This window comes from Trachypithecus francoisi, unplaced genomic scaffold (genome assembly GCF_009764315.1).
Source record: "Trachypithecus francoisi isolate TF-2019V2 unplaced genomic scaffold, Tfra_2.0 Lachesis_group3, whole genome shotgun sequence".
NCBI classification, from domain to species: Eukaryota; Metazoa; Chordata; class Mammalia; order Primates; family Cercopithecidae; genus Trachypithecus; species Trachypithecus francoisi.
The window spans coordinates 31,946,246-31,972,074 of record NW_022681468.1 but is presented as its reverse complement, the minus strand read 5'-3'; the positions used below and the strand labels follow the sequence as shown (position 1 = coordinate 31,972,074).

General features: G+C 47.7%; 1 protein-coding gene across 1 annotated transcript; it reads left to right on the top strand.

Annotated features, from left to right (window-relative positions):
- Window positions 1-340: 340 nt before the first annotated feature.
- Window positions 341-3,797, top strand: FOS (Fos proto-oncogene, AP-1 transcription factor subunit). Its single transcript, XM_033187389.1, has 4 exons — window positions 341-685; window positions 1,440-1,691; window positions 2,126-2,233; window positions 2,351-3,797. The coding sequence occupies exons 1-4, from the start codon at window positions 545-547 to the stop codon at window positions 2,990-2,992; spliced, it is 1,143 nt and encodes a 380-aa protein (XP_033043280.1). The 5' UTR covers window positions 341-544; the 3' UTR covers window positions 2,993-3,797.
- The last annotated feature ends 22,032 nt before the right edge of the window (window positions 3,798-25,829 follow it).

Genomic DNA, 25,829 nt, shown 5'->3' with positions numbered 1-25,829 from the left:
CCCGCGCTGCACCCTCGTTGTTGGCTGCAGCCCGCGAGCAGTTCCCGTCAATCCCTCCCCCCTTACACAGGATGTCCATATTAGGACATCTGCGTCAGCAGGTTTCCACGGCCTTTCCCTGTAGCCCTGGGGGGAGCCATCCCCGAAGCCCCTCATCTTAGGGGTCCCAAGAGACCCCTCAGACAGGAACTGTGAAATGCTCACGAGATTAGGACACGCGCCAAGGCGGAGGCAGGGAGCTGCGAGAGCTGGGGAGGCAGCCACGCGGCAGCAGAGGCGCCCAGGCCCGCGCGCCACCCCTCTGGCGCCACCGTGGATGAGCCCGTGACGTTTACACTCATTCATAAAACGCTTGTTATAAAAGCAGTGGCTGCGGCGCCTCGTACTCCAACCGCATCTGCAGCGAGCAGCCAAGAAGCCGAGACTGAGCCGGCGGCCGCGGCGCAGCGAACGAGCAGTGACCGCGCTCCTACCCAGCTCTGCTCCACAGCGCCCACCTGTCTCCGCCCCTCGGCCCCACACCCGGCTTTGCCTAATCGCCACGATGATGTTCTCGGGCTTCAACGCAGACTACGAGGCGTCATCCTCGCGCTGCAGCAGCGCGTCCCCGGCCGGGGATAGCCTCTCCTACTACCACTCACCCGCCGATTCCTTCTCCAGCATGGGCTCGCCTGTCAACGCGCAGGTAAGTCTGGCTTCCCACCGCCGCGGGGCCGGGGGCTTGGGGTCGCAGAGGAGGAGACACTGGGCGGGACGCTCCAGGAGATGAGTAGGGGGCTCCCTTGTGCCTGGAGGGAGGCTGCAGTGGCCGGAGGGGTGCCGGCTTGGGGGCTCGGGACTTGGCTCTGAGCGCACGCAAGCTTGCCATAGTAAGAATTTGTTCCCCCTTCCGGAGGCAGGTTCGTTCTGAGCAACGTCTGGTTTGCACTCCAGGACGGATCTCTGACATTAGCTGGGGCAGACGTGTCCCAAGCACAGACTCGCTAACTAGAGCCTGGCTTCTCCGGGGAGGTGGCAGAAAGCGGCAATCCCCCCTCCCCCGGCAGCCTGGAGCAGGGAGGAGGGGTGAGGGAGGAGGGTGCAGCGGGCGGGTGTGTAAGGCAGTTTCATTGATAAAAAGCGAGTTCATTCTGGAGACTCCGGAGCGGCGCCTGCGTCAGCGCAGACGTCAGGGATATTTATAACAAACCCCCTTTCAAGCGAGTGATGCTGAAGGGATAACGGGAACGCAGCGGCAGGATGGAAGAGACAGGCACTGCGCTGCGGAATGCCTGGGAGGAAAAGGGGGAGACCTTTCATCCAGGATGAGGGACATTTAAGATGAAACGTCCGTGGCAGGATCGTTTCTCTTCGCTGCTGCATGCGGCACCGGGAACTCGCCCCACCTGTGTCCGGAATCTGCTCGCTCACGTCGGCTTTCCCCTTCTGTTTTGTTCTAGGACTTCTGCACGGACCTGGCCGTCTCCAGTGCCAACTTCATTCCCACGGTCACTGCCATCTCGACCAGTCCGGACCTGCAGTGGCTTGTGCAGCCCGCCCTCGTCTCCTCTGTGGCCCCATCGCAGACCAGAGCCCCTCACCCCTTCGGAGTCCCCACTCCCTCCGCTGGGGCTTACTCCAGGGCTGGCATTGTGAAGACCATGACAGGAAGCCGAGCGCAGAGCACTGGAAGGAGGGGCAAGGTGGAACAGGTGAGGAACTCTAGTGTACCCTTCCTGGGAAGGTGGGGGCTGGGTGGGAAGCGGCCCTGGAGATGGAGGAGCACAGTAGAGAGGATTAAGCCCCTGACGGGGCTGGCTGCACATCCCTAACTGGGAACCCTGGCTCCAAGCCCATTCCATCCCAACTCAGACTCTGAGTCTCACCCTAAAAAGTACTCTCATAGTTTCTTCCCTAAGTTTCCTACCGCATGCTTTTAGACTGGGCTCTTCTTTGTTCTCTTGCTGAGGATCTTATTTTAAATGCAAGTCACACCTAGTCTGCAACTGCAGGTTAGAAATGGTTTCACAGTGGGGTGCCAGGAAGTAGGGAAGCTGCAGGAGCCAGTTCTACTGGGGTGGGTGAATGGAGGTGATGGCAGACACTTTTACTGAATGTCGGTCTTTTTTGTGTGTGATTATTCTAGTTATCTCCAGAAGAAGAAGAGAAAAGGAGAATCCGAAGGGAAAGGAATAAGATGGCTGCAGCCAAATGCCGCAACCGGAGGAGGGAGCTGACTGATACACTCCAAGCGGTAGGTCGACTCTGTGGGTTGCTCCTTTTTAAAACTTAAGGGGAAAGTTGGAGATTGAGCATAAGGGCCCTTGAGTAAAACTGTTTCTTATGCTTTCCTTTATCCCTCTGTATACAGGAGACAGACCAACTAGAAGATGAGAAGTCTGCTTTGCAGACCGAGATTGCCAACCTGCTGAAGGAGAAGGAAAAACTAGAATTCATCCTGGCAGCTCACCGACCTGCCTGCAAGATCCCTGATGACCTGGGCTTCCCAGAAGAGATGTCTGTGGCTTCCCTTGATCTGACTGGGGGCCTGCCAGAGGCTGCCACCCCGGAGTCTGAGGAGGCCTTCACCCTGCCTCTCCTCAATGACCCGGAGCCCAAGCCCTCAGTGGAGCCTGTCAAGAGCATCAGCAGCATGGAGCTGAAGGCGGAGCCCTTTGATGACTTCCTGTTCCCAGCATCATCCAGGCCCAGCGGCTCTGAGACAGCCCGCTCCGTGCCAGACATGGACCTATCTGGGTCCTTCTATGCAGCAGACTGGGAGCCCCTGCACAGTGGCTCCCTGGGGATGGGGCCCATGGCCACAGAGCTGGAGCCCCTGTGCACTCCGGTGGTCACCTGTACTCCCAGCTGCACTGCTTACACGTCTTCCTTCGTCTTCACCTATCCTGAGGCTGACTCCTTCCCCAGCTGCGCAGCTGCCCACCGCAAGGGCAGCAGCAGCAATGAGCCCTCCTCTGACTCGCTCAGCTCACCCACGCTGCTGGCCCTGTGAGCGGGCAGGGAAGGGAGGCAGCCGGCACCCACAAGTGCCACTGCCTGAGCTGGTGCATTACAGAGAGGAGAAACACGTCTTCCCTAGAGGGTTCCTGTAGACCTAGGGAGGACCTTATCTGTGCGTGAAACACACCAGGCTGTGGGCCTCAAGGACTTGAAAGCATCCATGTGTGGACTCAAGTCCTTACCTCTTCTGGAGATGTAGCAAAACGCATGGAGTGTGTATTGTTCCCAGTGACACTTCAGAGAGCTGGTAGTTAGTAGCATGTTGAGCCAGGCCTGGGTCTGTGTCTCTTTTCTCTTTCTCCTTAGTCTTCTCATAGCATTAACTAATCTATTGGGTTCATTATTGGAATTAACCTGGTGCTGGATATTTTCAAATTGTATCTAGTGCAGCTGATTTTAACAATAACTACTGTGTTCCTGGCAATAGTGTGTTCTGATTAGAAATGACCAATATTAAACTAAGAAAAGATATGACTTTATTTTCTGGTAGATAGAAATAAATAGCTATATCCATGTACTGTAGTTTTTCTTCAACATCAATGTTCATTGTAATGTTACTGATCATGCATTGTTGAGGTGGTCTGAATGTTCTGACATTAACAGTTTTCCATGAAAACGTTTTATTGTGTTTTTAATTTATTTATTAAGATGGATTCTCAGATATTTATATTTTTATTTTATTTTTTTCTACCTTGAGGTCTTTTGACATGTGGAAAGTGAATTTGAATGAAAAATTTAAGCATTGTTTGCTTATTGTTCCAAGACATTGTCAATAAAAGCATTTAAGTTGAATGCGACCAACCCTGTGCTCTTTTCATTCTGGAAGTGTTGTAAGTTTCTGAAAGGTATTAGTCGAGACCAGTTTGTCAAGAAGGGTAGCTGCTGGAGGGGGACACGCCCTCTGTCTGATCCCTTATCAAAGAGGACAAGGAAACTACAGAGCTGATTTTAGAATATTTTACAAATACATTCCTTCCATTGGAATGCTAAGATTTTACTGCTTCTGGGGAGGGGAAACTGCTGTGTAGCAACTTTTGTGGGAACACATCTTTTCTGTTTCAGTACTCACAGGGGGAAGTAATTTGGTTGTGCTAATAATACATTTAGATGTTTTGATCTTAAGGGAACCCTTTAAGCAAACAGAACCTAGCTTTGTACAAACTATTTTAACTTTTTATTCCACAAAATCATGTGGAGGGTTATTCCACTTTAAAGATGGGCAAATTGAAGAATGGTTAGAATAAACAACTTTCTTGATATTCCGTTATTGGCATTAGAATCTTTCTGCTCGTTATATCCAGCAGGCTGAAATGCCTCTTGATACTTGGTTAAAAAAAATGTTTCAGGCAGGGCACGGTGGCTCATGCCTGTAATCCCAGCACTTTGGGAGGCCGAGGCAGGAGGATCACCTGAGGTCGGGAGTTTGAGACCAAGCCTGACCAACATGGAGAAACTAAAAATACAAAATTAGCCAGATGTGGTGGCACATGCCTGTAATCCTAGCTACTCAAGAGGCTGAGGCAGGAGAATCACTTGAACCAGGAGGCAGAGGTTGCAGTGAACCGAGATTGCACCATTGCACTCCAGCCTGGGCAACAAGATTGAAACTCTGTCTAAAAAAAAAAAAAAGTTTTCAGTCCTTAACTCTAACATGTATACATGTTGTTGTACTCTTTTATTCTCGAAAGGAAAGGAGGGCTATTGCTCTAACCCTTATTAGTAAATGCATTGTGGTTTCTGGTTTTTCTAATACCATATGCCCTTCATTCAGTTTATACTAAGGGAAAGAGGGAGAGAAAAAGTTGCTCAGAAATTGAAAGAGATCTCAAACAGCACAAATAATGGTTGATTGTTCTGTAAACAAAAAGTTACATAATAGCTCAAGAAGAAGTCAACATGACTCTGAACAAGCTTTAACTTAGAAATTTTATCGTCTTAAGGAAGAACGTGACCTTTGTCCGGGACATCTCTGGTAATGGGGCACTTACATGCATATGCACACGTACAAACCACAAGGAAAGGAGACTGCCCTTCTGCCCCTGCTCTCGAGTATCATGCAGGCACCATGCACTAGATTTTCACACATGCTGGGTGGAAGAAGAGCTTCAGCGCCAGTCTTCTAATGCTTTGGTGATAATGAAAATCACTGGGGGCTTATGGGGTGTCACCTTCAGTCGAGTTAAAAGTTTTAATTCAAAATGACAGTTTTACAATCAACCATTTTTTGTGCTGTTTGAGATCTCTTTCAATTTCTGAGCAACTTTTTCTCTCCCTCTTTCCCCTAGTATAAACCGAATGAGGGGCATATGATATTAAAGAAACCAGAAATCACAATGCATTTATTAATAAGGGAGAGAGCAATAGCCCTCCTTTGCCTTTCGAGAATAAGAGTACAACAACATGCATACATGTTAGAGTTAAGGACTGAGGTGGATGTTCTTGTCTATGATATTTCTGCCCCTCACATAAAAATGGACATTTAAAAGCAACTTGCTGCCCTTTAGATCACTCCTATATCACACACCACTTGGGGTGCTGTGTCTGCTAGTCCTGCAATGACAGTGGCCTTACGCTCCCTGTTTGCTGTTTAAAGGGTAAATATTTTATAGCCTTTAAATATACCTAAACTAAATACAGAATTAATATAACTAACAAACACCTGGTCTGAAATAACAAGGCGATCTACCCTGTAAGGAACCCAGCTGGTGGGCCAGGCACAGTGGCTCACACCTGTAATCCCAACATTTCGGGAGGCTGAGACAGGAGGATCAATTGAGTACAGGAGTTTGAGACCAGCCTGGGCAACATGGCAAAACCCAGTGTGCTTCTGTTGTCCCAGCTACGCTACTCAGGAGGCTGAGGTGGGAGGATGACTTGAGTCCAGGAAGGGGAGGTTGCAGTGAGCTGAGATTGCACCACTGTACTCCAGCCTGGGTGACACAGCAAAATCCTATCTCAAAAAAAAGAAAAAAACAAAAAAAAGGAACCCAGCTAGCTCCCTTAGGTGTGCAATAAGAACAACCAAAGAAAGAAGAGGAAGAAGATTTCCCAGATGAAGAAGGGTAGCTGGACCTTCAGACATTGACCTGCTCCTGGGGACTTCAGTCATGGTCTCTGTCACCCCATGCTTACTCTAAAGGGTGAGCATCGCTTTCTCTTTGACAGTCTGGCCAAGGCCCAGACACAGACCCTTGCTCCAGCTTACCACACAGCCCAGTGGAGACCAGGCTGCTTCATCAAGATGGCGTTAAAGGTCCAGAAAGAGGAAATCGGAAGCCATCCGATCCCCAGGGTTGACACCCCACCAAGCTTCCTGCTGACCACTTTCATGGGCTTCAGAGAAGAAACTCCTACCTCCTTTCTCCAGCTAAATGGCTCCTTCCAAATCCCCTTTAACTCACTCAGGATTGGACAACTCTCACAGACTATTAACTCTGGGTTTTGTTTTTTGTTTTTGTTTTTTTTTTTAGGCAGAGTCTTGCTCTGTTGCACAGGCTGGACTGCAGTGCTGCCATCTCGGCTCACTGCAACCTCTGCCTCCCGGCTTCAAGCGATTCTCCTGCCTCAGCCTCCTGAGTAGCTGGAATTACAGGCACCTGCCACCACTCCTGGCTAATTTTTGTATTTTTAGTAGAGACAGGGTTTCACCATGTTGGCCAGGCTGGCCTGGAACCCCCAACCTCAAGTGATCCCCCCGCCTTGGTCCCCAAAGTGTTGGGATTACAGATGTGAGCCACCACACCTGGCCTTCAACTTTCTTTTGAAAAAGACTTTGTCAGATTCCTACCCACAAGATATGGCCTCATGCTAATCTCAATAAAACAATTACCTGCCCGGTGCAGTGGCTCAAGCCTGTAATCCCAGCACTTTGGGAGGCCAAGGTGGGTGTAGTGAAACTTCATCTCAAAAAAAAAAAACTACCTGAGGGCACCACTATTCAACATCGATAAAGACATATACACATAATTGAAGGGGATGGAGGCAGAAGTCATTTCCTCATGGGGATTATGTCCAGTTTAGCTCACCAGGATCCCCAGACCTGGCTCAGTGCCTGGCACATAGTACAAGGTTAATTAATATTTTGCCCAGTGGATGAATAAGTTATGTGCTATTTCCATATACAGAAATATATTCCACACATATTCTTTAACTTCTCCTCTCCTGGTCCCTGTCAGCATATTAAGCAATGGGAATTTTACATCTTTTATATCTGGCTGCAAAATATACCCCATTCCCATCCTTGCCCCCTGGAATTCCTTCACTGTCTTCCTGGATGACCTCTGCCAGTTCAGCTTCAAAGCTGCCATTGTGCTTCTGGCTCCAAATTAATTTTCAATGGGAAGAGGGAAGAGGAAAAATATTTATCTCTGTAGAATTGTGCATTGTAGATTGTGCATCATCTTTGCACATCACTGCATCTTGTGTAATTATCAAAATTAAAGGGTAGGATTTAACAATTTGTTCTAATAACAGTAATTTTGTATTAACAGCAATTCCCATGTGTGAATGAAAGTAAATCAATTATGCTATCTTTAATTAATGGACAAAAAAATTGAGACACAGTAAAAGTTCTCAGATGATTATCTCAAGGTAACAATCTAAAGTTTCAGTGTTTTTACAGTTGAAAAAAAGCTAAAACAAAATTAATCTCTAAATGGTGTATGAGTAGATGTATGAGACTTCCTCCAAACATAGAGTAACCAAACTCCTCACAAAAAAAAAAAAAAAAGAGAGATACGTGCCTCACTGGACTGCTGAATAGCAGAGTGCTTTAAATTGTGCTGTTTCCTATTAACATTAAAGAGTTGACTTTTAGGAAGTCTCAGTCGGGGACCTCTGTCTCTCTACTGAAGAGAAAGTTATTCTCCTTTCTCTTTCTTTTGCTTATTAAACCTCTACTCCTAAACACCACTCCTCCACCAAAAAAAAAAAAAAAATCGTTGACTCTTAATTCCTCTCCCACTCCATCTCTTTTCCTTCTTCCCTACAGGCACTCTGCTCACCAGCCTTTCTTCCATTCCTGGTGCATAGAACACATGCTCCTGCAGCAGGCCTCTGCACTTGCAGTCCATCTGCCGGGGCCTCTTTCCCCAGGCTGGCTGCATCCTGTCATTTGGGACTCTCCTCAAAGGACATGTCCTCAAAGGGGCTTTCCCTGGTCATTCTATCTAGGGTGACTTCTGGAGATACTTGCTCCCTAGGACTCTCTATTTAGTTATCCTGCTCTGTTTTTTCACAGCCTGTATCCCTACTTGCAATATCTAATTTATGTGTTATTTTCCTTTTAAAAAATTGTCTGTCTCTTCGAGTGCAGTGGCTCACGTCTGTAATCCCAGCACTTTGGGAGGCTGAGGTGGGCAGATCACCTGAGGTCAGGAGTTCAAGACCAGCCTGGCCAACACGGCAAAACCTTGTCTGTACTAAAAAATGCAAAAATTAGCCAGGGGTGGTGGTGTGCACCTGTAATCCCAGCTACTTGGGAGGCTGAGGCAGGAGAATCGCTTGAACCCAGGAGGTGGCGGTTGGTGACAGAGCAAGACCCTGTCTCAAAAAAAAAAAAAAGAAAGAAAAGAAAAAAAATTGTTTATCTCTTATTCCTGAACTGTAAGTTCCATGTGAGCAGGAACCTTTTCTGTCTTGATCACATCTGTATCTCTAGTGTCTGTTAGGCCCTCAAGTGCATGTTGAATAAATGAAGATGAATGAGTGAATGAATGCAGATGAAAATTACAAAAATATCGATAGGAACATAGCTAGAACTTGAAGTGAAGATGAATTGTATGCTTCACAGATTTTCAGGGTAGAAGAGTACGCCCATTTGTTTAAAAAATTGCTTTCAAGGATTCTACAATATTAAGATGAGCAGCCAGCTAGCTTGGGAAAGAATTTTAAGGGGTATAAAAAATACAAGTAAACTGTAGGTCAGTGACACTTCTAGGCTAATTATAGGTTGAGAAATTGTTTCACCATTAAATGCAGAATGAATGCATATATAAATCTACATATAATCATTTTCAAAGAAACAAACAAAATTATGTTTTTCACTCTTACTGATATAAAACTTTCAGACGATCACAAAAATCCATTTGAGTTCACTGGTTCTTAGCAATCAGTGTGCTAAATGGTAAAACCTACAATTTAGTCTGCATTAAAATAGAAGAACAAGGGTTAGCTACTATCATTATCATTATCAATATCAACATCATTATCATAATTATCATTTGCCAAGAATACATCCAGACCTGAGGAGAAGCAGGTAGAAATAGGGTACACTGAATCCTGAGGAATCAGTGCAGAGTCTCTGAAGGGGGATGGTTGGATAGATTTCCATTTCCTTTGCATGCAGGAGAAAGCAACAGAAACATAAACCAGTTCCGTTGCAACACAATTTATTTTCATGGTTCCACACATCCATTTTTGGACTAAACTAAGCTGCCTTTCCTTTGCCCAAGCATTGTTCAGTTGCTTAAGAGGACACAGAGCAGTAAAGGCTCTGGAGCCTGCGTGGCCTTATGGCCATCAGCTCTCCCTTTTCTTTTTTTTTTTTTTTGTTTGAGATGGAGTCTCACTCTGTTGCACAGGCTGCCTCACTGCAACCTCTGCCTCCTGGGTTCAAGCGACTCTCCTGCCTCACTGCCGTCTCAGCCGCCAGAGTATCTGGGATTCCAGGCAACCGCTATCATGCCTGGTTAATTTTTGTATTTTTGTAGAGACAGGGTTTTACCATGTTGGCCAGGCTGATCTCGAACTGCTGACCTCAGGTGATCCACCTGCCTCAGCCTCCCAAAGTGCTGGGATTACAGGCTTGAGCCACGGAGCCCAGCCAGCTCTTCTTAATAAGCCCTTTTCCCTTTCAGCTCATGGTGATTGGGTTTGGTACAATTAGGTGACTGGGAGGTCTGAGAAAACACAGGGGTTTAATTGTTGGTTATGTTAGAAGCAGGCCCATATGAAGGGACCACTATTAAAGGGTCTAGACTGAGCAAAAGGCAACACCTTAGTCCTAAGAGTAAATGACTCAGGTTCCAGTTGCTGCCATGCTTACTTTGGGGAACAATTTTTGGTCAGATTTATGGAAGCAATGATTTGTTTTCAGGCTTTTTGTCAATTATGTGACATCACAGCTAAATTTATCAAAACAATAGAATACACTGATCTAAATTTGGGGAATTGGATCCAATGTATGTATGTATGTATGTATTGAGGCAGTGTCTCATTTTGTCACCCATGCTGGAGTACAGTGGCACAATCTCGGCTCACTGCCACCTCCGCCTCCTGGATTCAAGTGGTTCTCCTGCCTCAGCCTACCGAGTAGCTGGGATTACAGGCGCATGCCATCATGCCTGGCTGATTTTTGTAAATTTAGTAGAGATGGGTTTTTACCATGTTTCCCAGGCTGGTCTCGAACTTGTGACCTCAAATGATCCACCCACCTCGGGCTCCCAAAGTGCTGGGATTACAGGTGTGAGCCACCGCACCCAGGCAAGAATTGGACCTAATTTAGCACAGTGGTCCAAAGCATAGACTTAACCCTGAATCCTCACTCTTAGACCTTGGGCAAGTTATTTAACCTCTCTGCTCCTTAGTTTCCCCTCCTGTAAGATGGGGATAATAATCGTATCCACTTGTTGGGGTTGTTGTGAACATTAAATAAGTTGGTATGTACAGACGGAATATTATTCTGGGCACACAGAAGTATGATAGAAGGGTTAGCTATTTTTGGCTGGGCACAGTGACTCACGCCTATAATCCCAGCACTTTGGGAGGCGGAGGTGGGTGGATCACCCGAGGTCAGGAGCTCGAGACCAGCCCGGCTAACATGGTTAAACTTCGTCTCTACTAAAAACACAAAAATTAGCCGGGCACGGTGGTGGGACCTGTAATCCTAGCTACTTGGGAGGCTGAGGCAGGAGAGTCACTTGAACCCTGGAGGTAGAGGTTGCAGTGAGCTGAGATGCCGCCACTGCACTCCAGCCTGGGCGACAAGAGTGAAACTCCATCTCAGAAAAAAAAAAAAAATAATAATAATAAGAGTTAACTGCTTCTATTATCTTTATAGTTTAGGGAGATCGGGGTCAGGGGAACAAATATGGGCTTCATTTCATTTAATTAAAAATTTTCTGAGTGTCTGCTATGTATCAGGTGTTGAATTCAGTGTGAGGAAGAGACAATCCTGTCCTCAAAGAGCTCAAGTAAGGGACAAGACTAGTAAACACAAACCTCATAATACACTGTAACAATGGAAATTAACACCAGGTTCAGGAGTTGCATGGAAGAGGTAGTGACAAGGCAACTACCTGAGGAAGGTGACCTCGGGGTCTCTGAGGAAGGTGACCTCTCAGCTAGGCTTCGAAGGTATATGGAGTTTGCTAGATGAGCAAGTGGCAGGGTGGAGAGCTTCTAGGCTGAGGATTAGCAGTGCAAGGGCACAGACTCATAAAACACTGAATTTTGTTTTGCTCAACTACAAAGTGTGTGAGGGGGCAGTGAGGGGGAGATGACGAGGTGGAGATGTAAATTACAGAATATCATGTAAATGCATTTAATTTCACTTATATCAATGTTGCAGCATCAAATAGATGGAGCTGAAGATCGGCCAAGCAGAGATCATTGTGGCCAGATCATGAAAAGCCTGGTGCTTACTTAGCTCAGTCATGTGTAGGCTGAACCAAGGCAGTGGTGGTGGGAATGGAGAGGGAACAAGAGGTAATTAGGGGGTCAGGACCTGGTGATTGAGTGGGTGGTAGAGGTGAGGGAGAGGGAGGAACCCAAGCTCACTGTCAGGTTTACCAGGCTTGAAACACAGGAGGCTTGTGGTTCTACCAATGACTTTGTGACTATAGGAAGAGGAGCAGGTTTGGGGGATAAAAAGGTAAAAAGGTAAATTCTATGTTGGACATGTTGAGTTTACAATGCCTGGGGAGTATCCAGGGGGAGATGTGGGCAGTTGGAACCACAACAGAGGTTCTATGATATGAGTTTATAGAGCTTGTCTGGAGGCAAATGGTTGGGATAGAACCTGGAGCCCTAAGGAAAATATTGATAATGCCCAGCATTTCACATGTGCTTGTTCTGTGCCAGGTTGTACTATGCACTTTACAGGCCATGCTAAATCAATGACTGATTTGCTCATCATTGTACCTCTAGCAACTGGCACATAATGGGCGTACAATAATTATTTTGCTTAATAAACGCTCTCATTTAGTCCATACAACAATCCCATGAGGCAGATATGATGAGTGTCGTCGTTTTACAGATAAGGAAAACAATTTAGGAAAGGTTAAATAAGCTGACCAAGGTCACACAACTGGTAAGCAGTAGATCTGAGATTTGAATCCAGCTCTTTGTGACTCTAAAGCCCAAAGTGCTTAACTGCATTGCTAGAATGTGAACATCTGCCCTTAAAGATGTGCTTATGTGACCTGGGGTGAGACTTCAACCCCTCTGAGACAGTTTCCTATGCCAGATCAGGGGTGGGATTCAAAAATCTCTAGGCTCCCTTTCCATCTTCAAAACTCTGGTGACATCAGGAGACTGCTACGAAAATGCCCTAAAGTGCACACACCACATCATTCTTAGATGCTCGATGTTCTGGTAGCAACACCGTGGCAGGCTCTGCAGTTGACACTCCTTGTAATCCTCTCATGGAACCTTTTTAAGATGGGAGGCCTGAGCAGTGTGTATAGAGCCACAGAAGTGTACCAAGCATGGGGAGGTGGGAGCAGTCTGTTCTAGGGATAGGCAATGAGAATGTATTTGTGTTCTATTTCTGCGTAACAATTTACCACAAACTTAGCAGCTTAAAACAACACACATTTATTATCTCACAGTTTCTGCAAATCAAGAGTCCAGGTATAGCCAGATGCTTATCTAGCAAACGCCATCCATCTTCTGAATAGAACAGTATTGTGTTCGAGGTCTCACAAGGCTGCAATCAAGGTGTCAGCTGAGCTGTGTTTTCAGCTGGCTGCTTAAGTGGGGAAGAGTCCACCTCCAAGCTCACTCAGGTTGTTCACAGACTTTATTTCCTTGTGGCTGTATAACTAAGAGCTCCGGCGTTTTGCTGGCTGTTGGCTGAAGGCTATCCTTCGGTTTTAGAGGCTGCCTTGTAAACTTCTTCAACATAGCTGCTCACATAATCAAGCCTGCAAGGAGAACCTCTCCAGTGCATGTCAGCAAGATGGGGCCCTACACAGACAAAGACATCCTGTCACCTTTGCATTTTCTGTTGCTAAGAGGCAAGTCTCAGGTTCCACCTGCGCTCAGATGAAGGGAATTACACAAAGGCATGGACATCAGGAAGCAGGAATTACATGGGTCACCCTAGGATTTGTTATCCACAAGAGATCACATTATCTGCTTAGAATTTCAAATGAATAATAAAACCAAAAAAAGTTGGTCTGCCTTTTAAAATTTTTTCCTTATTTAAAACTTTATTCTTGATAAAGAAAAAATGAGAAAATCCCAAAACTTTCTTCTTTAATTGGCAACCTTCAAAAAAGATATTCACAACAGGACTCAGAGCGAGGGCAGAGATCCCCAAACAGATGGTTTTTCCTTAATTCATCAGGCTGGAGCAGAGTTTAAACCGTGCTGGAATCACTCCGACTCTGGCCACAACCTAATCTCTACATCCTGGCCTCCATCACATTGGCTGGAAGCTGGTTTGCTTCGTCCAAGGGCCTAGTTTGAGGGTATTCATGGCTTCTGCAAGTTTGAGCATCCCTTGCTCCTGGTGCTGGCAGTGCCACTCAGCCATGGACTGGAGCACTACTTGGTTTGGAGTTTGTACCAATAGGAGCTGTAAGCCACGACCTCGGTGAGGTCTGAAGACTCCAGAGCCTTCAGTTGGAGCATGGCCTTGCTCATCGACTCCATGTCAGGGATTATCCATCCGGGTCTCTTGGGGGAAGGGGATGAGAGCTCCCAGGTAGGGCACCCAGGCCAGCACTGGTCACACTCACCAAAGGTGGCTTCCAGCGGCCACGTCGGAACATAGAACACCTCTGGGCCTTTCAGGTCTTTGGGCAGTCTGCCTTTTAAAGAAACACTATGAGCTGGCATTTCTAATGTTGTCAGTGACAAAATACTTCTTCCTGAAAAAATCTTTTGTTGTTTTAAGTTCTAAACAGTTGCTGGGATTACTATTGAGTTTGAATAATGTAATCCGTACGCTTCATTTTAAAAAATTACTTAAAAAACAGAGATAACACAATGACTGTGAAGACTGAATTTGGGTTGCTTCTGCTCCATGTAACCATTTGGAGTTTTTGTGTTTCAAATTTAAAACTGTGGAGCAGTGTGATACAGTGCTTTGCCATGTTTTTATTTGCCAAATGCACATTTTAGTTAATACATCAAATATTTTTACTAGATTTGAAAATTATCTTTAAAATAGATAATTCCTTTTGCTTATTTATTTTTGAGAGAGGGTCTCCCTATGTCACTCAGGCTGGAGTGCAGTGACTGCAGTCAAGGCTCACTGCAGCCTCGACTGCCCCGGCCCAAGATCTTCCCACCTCAGCCTCCCAAGTAGCTGGGATCACAGGTGTGTGCCATTATGCCCAGCCAATTTTTTTTTTTTTAATTTTTGTAGAGTCGGGGTCTCCCTATGTTGCCCAGGCTGGTCTAGAACTCCTAGGCTCAACTGATCCTCCTGCCTTGGCCTCCCTAAGTGCTAGGATTACAGGCATGGACCACAGTGCCTGGCCCCCTTTTGTTTATTTTAAATCTAAAGAAGACTCCAGAAAAAAACATTACATCAGTAGTATGATTTAGGAGTTGCACTACTAATACTAGGTAAGTTTCTCTTGTGCTGCCTGGAAATAAAAATAAACACTTAACACTAACTTGGGGCTCACAACATGCTTGACACTGTTCCAAACACACACACACTCATTTTAAAAGTCCTCATCTACTCTTAAAGGTAGGTCCTCTATTATCCTTATTTTTGTAGATAATAATATAGTCTGGGACCCAGAGATCTGCTCAAGATCATCCAACTGGAGTAGCAGCGCTGGAATTTGAGTCCAGGCAGTGTGGCTTCAATGCCTGAAGTCTTAGCCATTATAAAGGAAAAACAAAGCAAAATCAGTATCCCCAACAACCTTGCAGGCAGGGAGGCCCTCAGAAGGGACAGGAGAGGCCGGGCGCGGTAATCCCGGCACTTTGAGAGGCCGAGGCGGGTGGATCACCTGAGGTAAGGAGTTCGAGACCAACCTGGCCAACGTGGTGAAATTCCGTCTCTACTAAAAATGTAAAAAATTAGCCGGGTACGGTGACGCGCACCTGTAGTTCCAGCTACTTGGGAGCCTGAGGCGGGAGAATCGCTTGAACCCGGGGGGCGGAGGTTGCAGTGAGCCGAGATGGCGCCAGTGCACTCCAGCCTGGGCGATCGAGCGAGAGTCCATCTCAAAAAAAAAAAAAAAAAAAGTAAAAGAAAAAGTAGGGACAGGAGGGCTTCCTTCCGTTCCTGACCAGCCCCTGCTGGTTCCTGGGCAGAGGGAGCGCCGGCTTCCAGGAACCTCAGGGAGGGACGTTTGGGAGTGCTCTCTCAGCGTCCCCTTCACCGCCCTCTCTACACCCTTGCCGCGCTCCTGTCCTCGTCGGCCAGGCCAAAGTTTCTCCTGGCCCTTCCCAGCTTCCGGCCCTTCGCTCCAGGCCAGGTCGCAGGGCCAGGCGGTGCCAGGAGCTCGCGAATCCTCTGTTTACTGTTTGGTTTCCACGGTGACACGTAGGCGCCGTCAGCGACTCCCGTCACCGCCCCGCAGCTCGGCCCCCACCCGGCGCCGTGACGTCGGCCCTGCGCTTCCGCTCTGCCCATATTTGGCTCAGCCACTGCGCAGCCGGCCCGGGGTAGGCTGAGGGCGGGACTCCCGCCGCGCCCCGCCCCCGGTTCCTGCCCCGCCCCCTGGAATGCTGGGCAAAGGCTCCGAGCCACGAGACCCCCGCCCCCTGCCCCGGGACCCACCTGGGCGGAGGCGAGGGCAGGGGCGCTGGGGGCTCAGAGAGAGGACGCCGCGATTGATGGATGAGCTGTTTCCAGCATTCCTGTGCGTCTGCTGGTTGAGGCTGCAGTCAAGATTTGGGGCTGTCTCGTTTGTTGTGGGTGGGTGATCTGGGATCACGATTTTCTCACTCTGTGCCCGGAAATCATGCCATCCCTCGCCCAACGCTGTATTTTATAGGCTTCAACTCAAAATTTTCCTTCATGGCGCAGTGGAAAGCTTTGAAGACCGCGGTTCTGGGGTCAGCGTTGCCCCTCGGAGAATAAGTGACCTTGGGAAGGCCACTTGCCTTTTCCTGGCCTGATAAAATGAACCGTGGGGGTGGTCCATAATGGTTGCAGCCTTGTCATCAGACTTGTAGGGGAGCTTTTCCATCACTCTCTAACCACCCCCTCCCCAGGACGTAACTGGAATATCAGTGAAGTTCTTTGAGCATCGACCCCTACAGTTCTGCCCCCTGTAGTGATTGGATTTGTGTGTCTCTGCACCTTGCTCCTATTAGGCTCTTAATGACCTTTAGTTAACTGATTATTGAATGAATAATACCAATCACGTTCATAAATCCGGACCCCTGCAATTCCTCTTCCAGGCCAGGGGGCGGGGGCGGGGAGGGTAGGGGATGGGGGAGAATATTGCGATGATTAATAATCGCGCGGCGGGGTTGCTGATGTAAAGCGATTTGCAGATCTAAAGGGCAATAAGCATTCCTGGGAGAAATCCAGCAAGATTCCAGAAGTCTCTGAGGGAGCCGTGGGTGTGTACCGCCGGGCCGGGAGGGCGGGGGTGGGGCAGGCAGTGCCGCAGTGGCCACTGCTGGGGAGCCGATTGCAATTGCGAGGAGAAGCGTGGGGTTAATCCTTCAAGACGCCTGTCACCATCCTCCCACCCCCATTCCTGTCCCCTAGGTTCCCCAGTTTCTCTGGCTGAAGGAGTGTGCGTTTTCTCGAGTTTCAGAGCTGGAAGGCACATCGGAGACTTAATCTAATTTAACCTATTTCGCCAACGGGGAAATTAAAGCTCAGAGAAGTTGGTTCAACCATCCAAACTTGCACAGCTAGTTAGAAACTGATAAAAGTCAGGATATGTAGCTTCAAATAGTGTTCCACATCGCCTAGGTGCTTCTAACTTCCTGTGCTTCAGAACCCTGTTGCCTGGCTCAGCTGGTGGGTTGCACATTTAGGCTAAATATTGACTTCAGGGCTCTTAAAGAATGCCATTGTCACGTCTGCTGCCACACGCAGCCCTCACCATGACGCCAGGGCCTAGGGGATGGCCAATAATTGTGTACTTCCTAAAGCCTCAAGCATTCCTCCTTAGAGGGCTGGAATGCTCACCCCTGTCCAGGGAACAGGAGTTGGCTGTTCTGAAACTAGTCTTCGTCTAGCAGTTGGTCACTTTTCATAGTTACCCAAGCCTTGCATTAAACTTTTCTCAGCCAAGACTACAGCAGGAGGCATGAGTAGCCCTAACCCTTTTCTACTGTTTGGAAGTCTTCTCAAGGCACACGGAGGTTCCTTGCCGGGGGTGGGGAAGAGTGCCTCTTTAATGCTGCTCTCTCTGTCTTTCCCCTTTCAGTCTCACCCAACTTCCTCTTAACTGGGGGTGTTTCTTCCCTAACTTCTAGGCTTAAAATGAAGGCAACTCGGACTAAGAAGGCGACTGCTTTCCAACTGCCCTCTCGCCCTGCAGCCCGCGGATTTGAGGAAGGGTCTGGGCTCCGTCCCCTTGCTCCCTGGTTGTTCTTGGAGTTACAGCAGCCCCGCGGCAGCTCTGCCTCCTAGTGCACATGTGAGGCAGCGCGCCCTTCTCATCCGGAAGCCTCCTTGCCGTGCTGCCAGCAAGGGAGTTTTTCTGTATTCACTCTGGTGGAACAAGCAAAACTTGACAACCCCAAGCCAAACCAAACACACGAACCATTGTAGCCTTTTCTCTCTTTGGTTTCTTTCTGAGGATCTGGTCGATTTGGATGCAGAAAACATGCCTGTTGCTTCTGCTGCAAAGTCTGCTCTTTCTCTTCCTGCTATCTGAACCCTGCCCCTTCTTTCAAATTCAGGTCAGGTGCGGTGGCTCGCCCCTGTAACCCCAGCACTTTGGGAAGCTGAGGCAGACGGATCACTTGAGGTCAGGTGTTTGAGACCAGCCTGGCCAATATGTTGAAACCCCTGTCTCTGCTAAAAGTACAAAATTTAGCTGGGCATGGTGTCAGATGCCTGTAATCCCAGCTACTCGGGAAGCTGAGGCAGGAGAATCACTTGAACCTGGGAGATGGAGGTTGCAGTGAGCTGATATCAGGCCACTGCACTCCAGCTTGGGTGACAAAGTGAGACTCCGTCTCAAAAAAAAAAAAAAAAAAAAAAAAAAAGCTTACTTGCCCAAACACTTTTCCTGACTTTCCTTTCCTGTGTGTCTTTTTTGTTTTTATCTTTGAGCTAGAGTCTCACTGTGTCACCCAGGCGGGAGTGCAGTGTCGCAATCTCCACTCACTGCAACCTCCGCCTCCCAGGTTCAAGCAATTCTGCCTCAGCCTCCCGAGTAGCTGGGATTACAGCCACCTGCCACCATACCCGGCTGATTTTTTGTATTTTTAGTAGAGATGGGGTTTCATCATGTTTGTCAGGCTGGTCTCGAACTCCTGACCTCAAGGGATCCACCCGCCTTGGCCTCCCAAAGTGCTGGGGTTACAGCCATCCTATATGTCTTTTGAAATATGGCTGTACACAGGCTCCGCACCCAGTGTGCACTTATATACTGTGTTTCTTTAATGGGGTCCAAGTCTGTACGTCTTTTTTGTTCACAGACCCCAGGGTGCCCAGCACAGGGCTGGGGACACAAACTGCTCTCAATAAGCCCTTGTTTATTGAATTAATTGATTAGTTTCCACAGAAACAACCCTGAGCTTTTGCTTCGATAAACCTTCCTAAAGAACTTTTAGTTCTTTAGGGACTCTGGATAGTGATCTAATCAAATATGGCCTTGCACAATAAGTCGTTTCACAAAGCAATTTCACAAGAGAACAGTAACATCACCCAGAGTGGGATGAGGAAGTCTGAAATTTGAAGAGGACTCTCAGAAAGATGAGGAGGGTGGCGGTGGTGTAGACAGGTCAAAGGACAAAGACTTAGGAGAGATGGGCCTCTGCTTCCGGGATAGAAGATGCAGCTCTAAGGTTAACTTCATATTCAGACTCTACCACTTGCTGTGTGTCCCTGGACAAGTTTACTCTTCTCTCTGTGCCTCAGTTTTCTCATCTGTAAAAAAAGGCCGGGCGTGGTGGCTCCTGCCTGTAATCCCAGCACTTTGGGGGGCCAAGGTGGGAAGATCACCAGAGGTCAGGAGCTCGAGACCAGCCTGGACAACATGGTGAAACCCCATCTCTACTATAAATACCCAAATTAGCCATGTGTGGTGGCACACGCCTGTAGTCCCAGCTACTCTGGAGGCTGAGGCAGGAGAATCGCTTGAACTCAGGAGGCAGAGGTCGCAGTGAGCCAAGATCGCACCACTGCAGTCCAGCCTGGGTGACTGAGCAGACTCTGTCTCTGAAAAAAAAAAAAAAAAAAAAAAAGTACCCATCTCATAGTGATACAATGAGGGTGAATTAGTTGGTATTTGTAAAGTGCTAAAGCAGCATCTTGCACCTCATAAGTACCATGTAACTGTTTGTAAATGAATTTTCCAGCTTAGCTGTCTTGTCAATGGAATGGGGGTTGATTATATGTGCTCTTGGTTCCCTCTAGCAGTGACCTTTCAGGGCAGTGCATAAGCTTCGGGGTCAGGCGGGTCTGGGTTGACTCCTATCTCTGTCGGTAGTTGTGTGACTTTGCACAGATAACTTCTCGGAACCTCAGTGTTCTTATCTGTGAAATGGGAATAATTGTGTCTATTTCAAAAGACTGTTGTAGGTATTGCATGTTTGTAATGTGCCTGGCACAAAAGGAGTGTAATAGTTATTATTATGGACAAGAGCAGTCACATGTAAAGGAGAATGGAGTTTCCAAGGTCACTGAAGTTTCCAGAAAGATTGAACATATCAAATAGCAACGAGACCAGCTCAACTTGTGGAGCTTGGTGGGAGGGTGGGCCTGGGTCTGCGCCAGGAGTAAATATCACCCCATTTGAGGAAATAGAAACCGTCCGACTTGCACATCAGCTCTAAGAACATTTTCTGCTCCAGGGCTGTGCTGAGGGCGTGGACCCACTGGGGCTGGATGCCAGGAGCTGGAGGCCTCTCCTGCTCTCCTTCCCAGGAGGGGAGACTTTAGTAGAGAGGGTGTGGGTGGGCCTTGGAAACCTCTTGTTGTGTGTGTGTGGGGTTTGGGGGAGTGTCAGAATGGCCCAGGGATATCTGGCCCTGGAAGGTGGACTCCCAGGCCTGGGGTGGCCTTCCTCATGGCAGAACTTGCCTTCATGGCTCTTCAAAGCTGCCATCCTTCACTCCAACTGAGGACACCCCTGACTGATTGCCTGCAATTATCTGAGGGGTGGGGGAAGGAGGGTTATGGTAGTCTTGCAGCCGAATTAATCTTAATTCCGTTCAACTCCATGTGTGGAAAAGTACTCAACGGAATATGCAAATGCTGCATGTATTCCTTCAGTTCTTTTTGAAAGGGGAAGGAGGGTTGCAAAATCAGTGATAGGATGTCGCAATCCCAAACGTGTGGGGAATTACTCTTAAGGTCCTCATACTTGACAGCTCTGGGCCCCCATGACACACGAGGAGTTTTGTGCTCCGAAACAGGCCAGGGCCAGGGTGTCTACCACTGTTACCACTAGCTGTGATTTGGGGATCCCAAACACAGCCCCATCTTAGGAAAACCATCTTAGGAACTGGGGATCACAGAGGACTCTGCAAACCTCCTTCCAAACTCATATTTCCAGTGATGGCAACAGGGTGGGCCCTGAGTAGTCCCTGCAGCAGAACTTGAAGGTTGAAGCTATCTTAAAAAAAAAAAAAAAAAAAAAAAAAAAAACAGGCTTGATGGCTCATCCCAGCACTGTGGGAGGCTGAGGTGGGAGGATCACTTGAGGCCAGGAGTTTAAGACCAATCTGGCCAGCATAGTGAGACACCATTTCTTAAAAAAAATACAAAAAACAAAACAAAAAAAACCCCATAGCTTATGAAGAGTCATGAAGGTGCTAATATTGGTTGTTCCTGGGTGAGAGGGAATGTGTTTTTATTTTCTTCTTTTTGCTTGTCTGTACTTTCTGATTGTCTTTTTTGGCAAGTACATATTGCTTTTGTAATAGGAAAAAATATTTTCAAAACATTCTCAGCAGAGTAGTATGTTTTTAAAACAGATAACAACATAATAAATGGGAAGTTTCCAACACCTCTTCACTTATTTTAAAAAAACTTTTCCCAAAAGAAATACATGCTCCTGGTAGAAACCTTTGAAAATTCAGATCCTTAAAAAATAGAGAAAATAAAAATTGACTGTAGTCCCATCACAGGAATAACCACTGTCAACATTTTTAATTCTACCTTTCCAATACACACACTAGTTGTATTTTTTATTTATTTTTTGGACAGGATATTGCTCTGTCACCTAGGCTGGAATAGTGCAGTGGCACCATCCTAGCTCAATGCAGCCTTCAACTCCTAGGCTCAAGTGACCCTCCCACTTCAGCCTCCTGAGCAGCTGAGACTAGAAGCACATGCCACCACTCTGGGCTAATTTTTTATTTTTTATAGAGATGGGGGGGTCTCACTATGTTGGCCAGGCTGGTCTCAAACTCCTGGCCACAAGTGGTCCTCTCTACATGTTAGTTTTATACTTCAATTTACATACCGTAGTTTTTGCAAAACAGGACCATGCCGTAATATTTGTAATTACAAGTATTGTAATTTTGCTTCTTCTACATGGTAGTTCATGGACATCAAATTTTTTTTTACATGATCACTTTAATACTCATGAGGCTGGGCATGGTGGCTCACGCCTGTAATCCCAGCACTTTGGGAGGCCAAGGTGGGTGGATCATAAGGTCAGAAGTTCGAGACCAGCCTGGCCAACAGTGAAGCCCTGTCTCTACTAAAAACACAAAAAATTAGCCCGGCATGGTGACATGCACCTGTAATCCTAGCTACTTGGGAGGTTGAGGCAGGAGAATCGCTTGAACCTGGGAGGCGGAGGTTGCAGTGAGCTGAGATCCTGTCATTGCACTCCAGCCCAGGCAACAGTGCGAGACTCTGTCTCAAAAACAAAAACAAACAAACAAAAATAAGTTACATAGATTTCTAGTTCTAAATGACCCACAATTTAACCAACCCTATATTGTTGAACCTTTGGATTGTTTCTAAATTCTGTGCTATTATAGAAATGCTGCAGGGTCCTCTGTGCACATCTAAGATGACTTTTTCAGAAGTGGGCCAAAGGGTGTGCACATTTTGAAGGCTTTTGAAATGCAGTTGTGCAGTCAGTACACTGTCAAACAGGACAATGTGCAGTCCCTGTTATCACACAGGAGTGTAGTCTTGGTTCAACCAGTTTCTAGCTGTGTAATCTTGAGAAAATTACTTACTCTCTCTACACTTCAATTTCCTCAAGTGTAAAACTGGAATGATAGTAGCTATTGGATAAGATTGCTGTGAGGGTTAAATGAAAAAAATGTGGAAAGTGATGCTGGGCCCAGCACATGGTGAGCTCTCAATGAATGCTGGTTGTGTCTAACTTAAAGGGTATCTTCTTTTTGGGGGAAGAAGTTGGCTTGGAGATTGACGTCTGATTTCCTGGAAAAGTTGGGAGCAGGTGGTAAATGAGGCTGGGTGCAGCGGCTCATGCTGGTAATTCTAGCACTTTGGGAGACCGAGGCTGGTGGGTCGCTTGAGTTCAGCAGTTCAAGACCAGCCTAGGCAACATGGCGAAACCCCATCTTTGCAGAAAACACACAAAAATTTAGCTTGGCATGGTGGCGTGCACCTGTAGTCCCAGCTACTTGAGAGGCTGAGCTGAGAGCATCAACTGAGCCTGGGAGTTTGAGGCTGCCGTGAGCCACAATCATGCCACTGCACTCCAACCTGGGGGCAACAGAGTGAAATGCTGCCTAAAAAAAAAAAAAGAAAAGAAAAAAAGAGGAAGATGCTGGGGAGGGCAAGCGAGAAGAGGATAAGCAATAGAGGAGCTGATGGTGACAGGGTGAAGAGAGGATTAGTAGCGGGGAGAGCAGGGGAGGATGGGAAGAGAATGGGAACTGGAAGGACAGAGGTGAGATGTCCACATGGGCCATTTGGTGCAGGGTCCCCAGGAGGCAGAACCATGCACTAGTCACTTTGGGAACTGGGAGGCTACCACTGTCAGGTCTGGGTGAGCCTGTGTCCTCTGGTCCCTGGCCCCACTGAGGCTGCCTATTCCTGCCCTCCTCTCAGCCTCATCTTGCATCACTCCATGCCTGTCTTCTCTCAGTTCCTTGAGTGAGCATGTTCCTCTCTGTTGTGTGACCTTTGTACATTCTTTCCCCCCGCCAACCCCCCCCACAGGAACTCTACTCTTTCCTGGTTAACTCCCACGCATCCTTCAGATCTCTAGCTTAAAGCTGACTTACTGGTCAGGCCTGGTGGCTCACCCCTGTAATCCCAGCACTTTGGGAGGCCGAGACAGGAGAATCACTTGAGCTGAGGAGTTCAAGACCAGCCTGGGCAACACAGTGAGACCTCATCTCTACAAAAAATAGACAAAATTATCTAGACGTGGTGGTGCACACCTGTGGTCCCAGCTAGTTGGGAGGATTGCTTGAGGCTTGGAGGTGGAGGCTGCAATGAGCCATGATGGCACCACTTTACTCCAGCCTGGATGACAAAGTGAGACCCCAACTCTGAAAACAAAACAAAACAAAATCCTCACAAGACTTCTAAGGATTTCTCTGACTACTCCATATAAAGCAGCCCCTCATCCGCACCCCTTTCTCTTTACTCTGTCATGGCCCTCTCTCTGTACCTGCAGAGCAAGGTCAAGGTTTGTACTTATGTGTGATTGTGGGATTACACACACTTGGTGTCCCCACTAGGCTGAAAGCTCCATGAGGGCAGGAACAGGGTCTGATTTTTGCTCACAATTGTATCCCTGATGCCCAGCACATAGTAGCACTCAATAAGCATTTATCGAAATAGAAAAAGCCTATGCTTTTTTGTTGTTTTTTTTTTTTTTGAGACTGAGTCTTGTTCTGTCCCCCGGGCTGGAGTGCAGTGGTACCATCTTGACTCACCGCCACCTCCACTTCCCTGGTTCAAGCGATTCTCCTGCCTCAGCCTCCTGAGTAGCTAGTATTACAGGTGCACGCTACCACATCTGGCTAATTTTTGTAATTTTTGTAAAGATGGGGTTTCACCATGTTGCCCAGCCTGGTCTCAAACTCCTGACCACAAGTGATCCGTCTGTCTTGGCCTCCCAAAGTGCTGGGATTACAGGCGTGAGCCACTGTGCCCGGCCAAGCCTATGCATTTGTGACCAATGAAATGCTTTTACACCCTCTCCTGTGGCTTCAATTCCATCTTGACTGATGCTGGTTGCTTGGTTGAAGGAACAGGACATTTGGGGGCTTCGAGGGATGCCTCAGCCAGCTCCTTTCCTACGCTCTTTTCCCTTGAGGAAGAAACTTCCCTTTCTACGACTAGACACTTTCAACCAGTACTTCTCAAACTTTAATATGTCTATAAATTACCCCGGGGATTTTCTTTTTTTGAGACCAAGTCTCGCTCTGTTGCCCAGGCTAGAGTGCAGTGGCCTGATCTCGGCTCACTGCAACCTCTGCCTCCCGGGTTCAAGCCATTCTCCTGCCTCAGCCTCCCAAGTATCTGAGATTACAGGCACACACCAGCATACCCGGCTGATTTTTGTATTTTTAGTAGAGACGAGGTTTCATCATGTTGGCCAGGCTGTGTCTTGAACTCCTTGACCAGCAGGAACTCCTGATCCGCCCGCCTCAGCCTCCCAAAGTGCTGGGATTACAGACCTGAGCCACCGCACCTGTCCTTCGACCGGGGATCTTCTTAAGGTGCAAATTCTGATGCAGATCTGGGGTAGGACAGAGATTCTGCGGCTCTAACAAGCTTCCAGGTGAAGTCCATAATGCTAATTCCAGGACCAAGGTTTTCAGACTTTGGCATCTGTGATCTCCACGCCAGTGTGAGTTCCACGCTTTAGGCTGAGTCGATGCGCCCCCTCTTGACCACTAAAGGATATGACAATCTTCGACCGTGCCTGAACGGTAAAACACACAACGCTCTTGGGGAATAGGATCTTCTCTAAAAGCAAATGGGCATACGTATTCCGATAGCATTAGTACATTTTTTCTTCATTTTAACTTAATTTTATTTTTTGTAGAGACGGGGTTTTGCCATGTTGCCCAAACTGGTTCCGAATTCCTGAGCTCAAGCGACCCACACGTCTCTGCCTCCCAAAGTGCTGAGATTAGGGGCATAAACCACGGCGCCCGGCCTACTGAGTGTATTCTTTTTTTTCTTCCCCAAGACGGAGTCTCGCTCTGTTGCCCAGGCTGGAGTGCAGTGGCGCGATCTTGGCTCACTGCAAGCTCCACCTCCCGGGTTCACGCCATTCTCCTGCCTCAGCCTCCCGAGTAGCTGGGACTACCGGCACGTGCCACCACGCCTGGCTAATTTGTTGTATTTTTAGTAGAGACGAGCCACCGCGCCCGGCCTGAGTGTATTCTTTTTTTTTTTTTTTTTTTTGAGACGGAGTCTCGCTCTGTCACCCAGGCTGGAGTGCAGTGGCCGGATCTCAGCTCACTGCAAGCTCCGCCTCCCGGGTTTACGCCATTCTCTCGTCTCAGCCTCCCCAGTAGCTGGGACTACAGGTGCCCGCCATCTC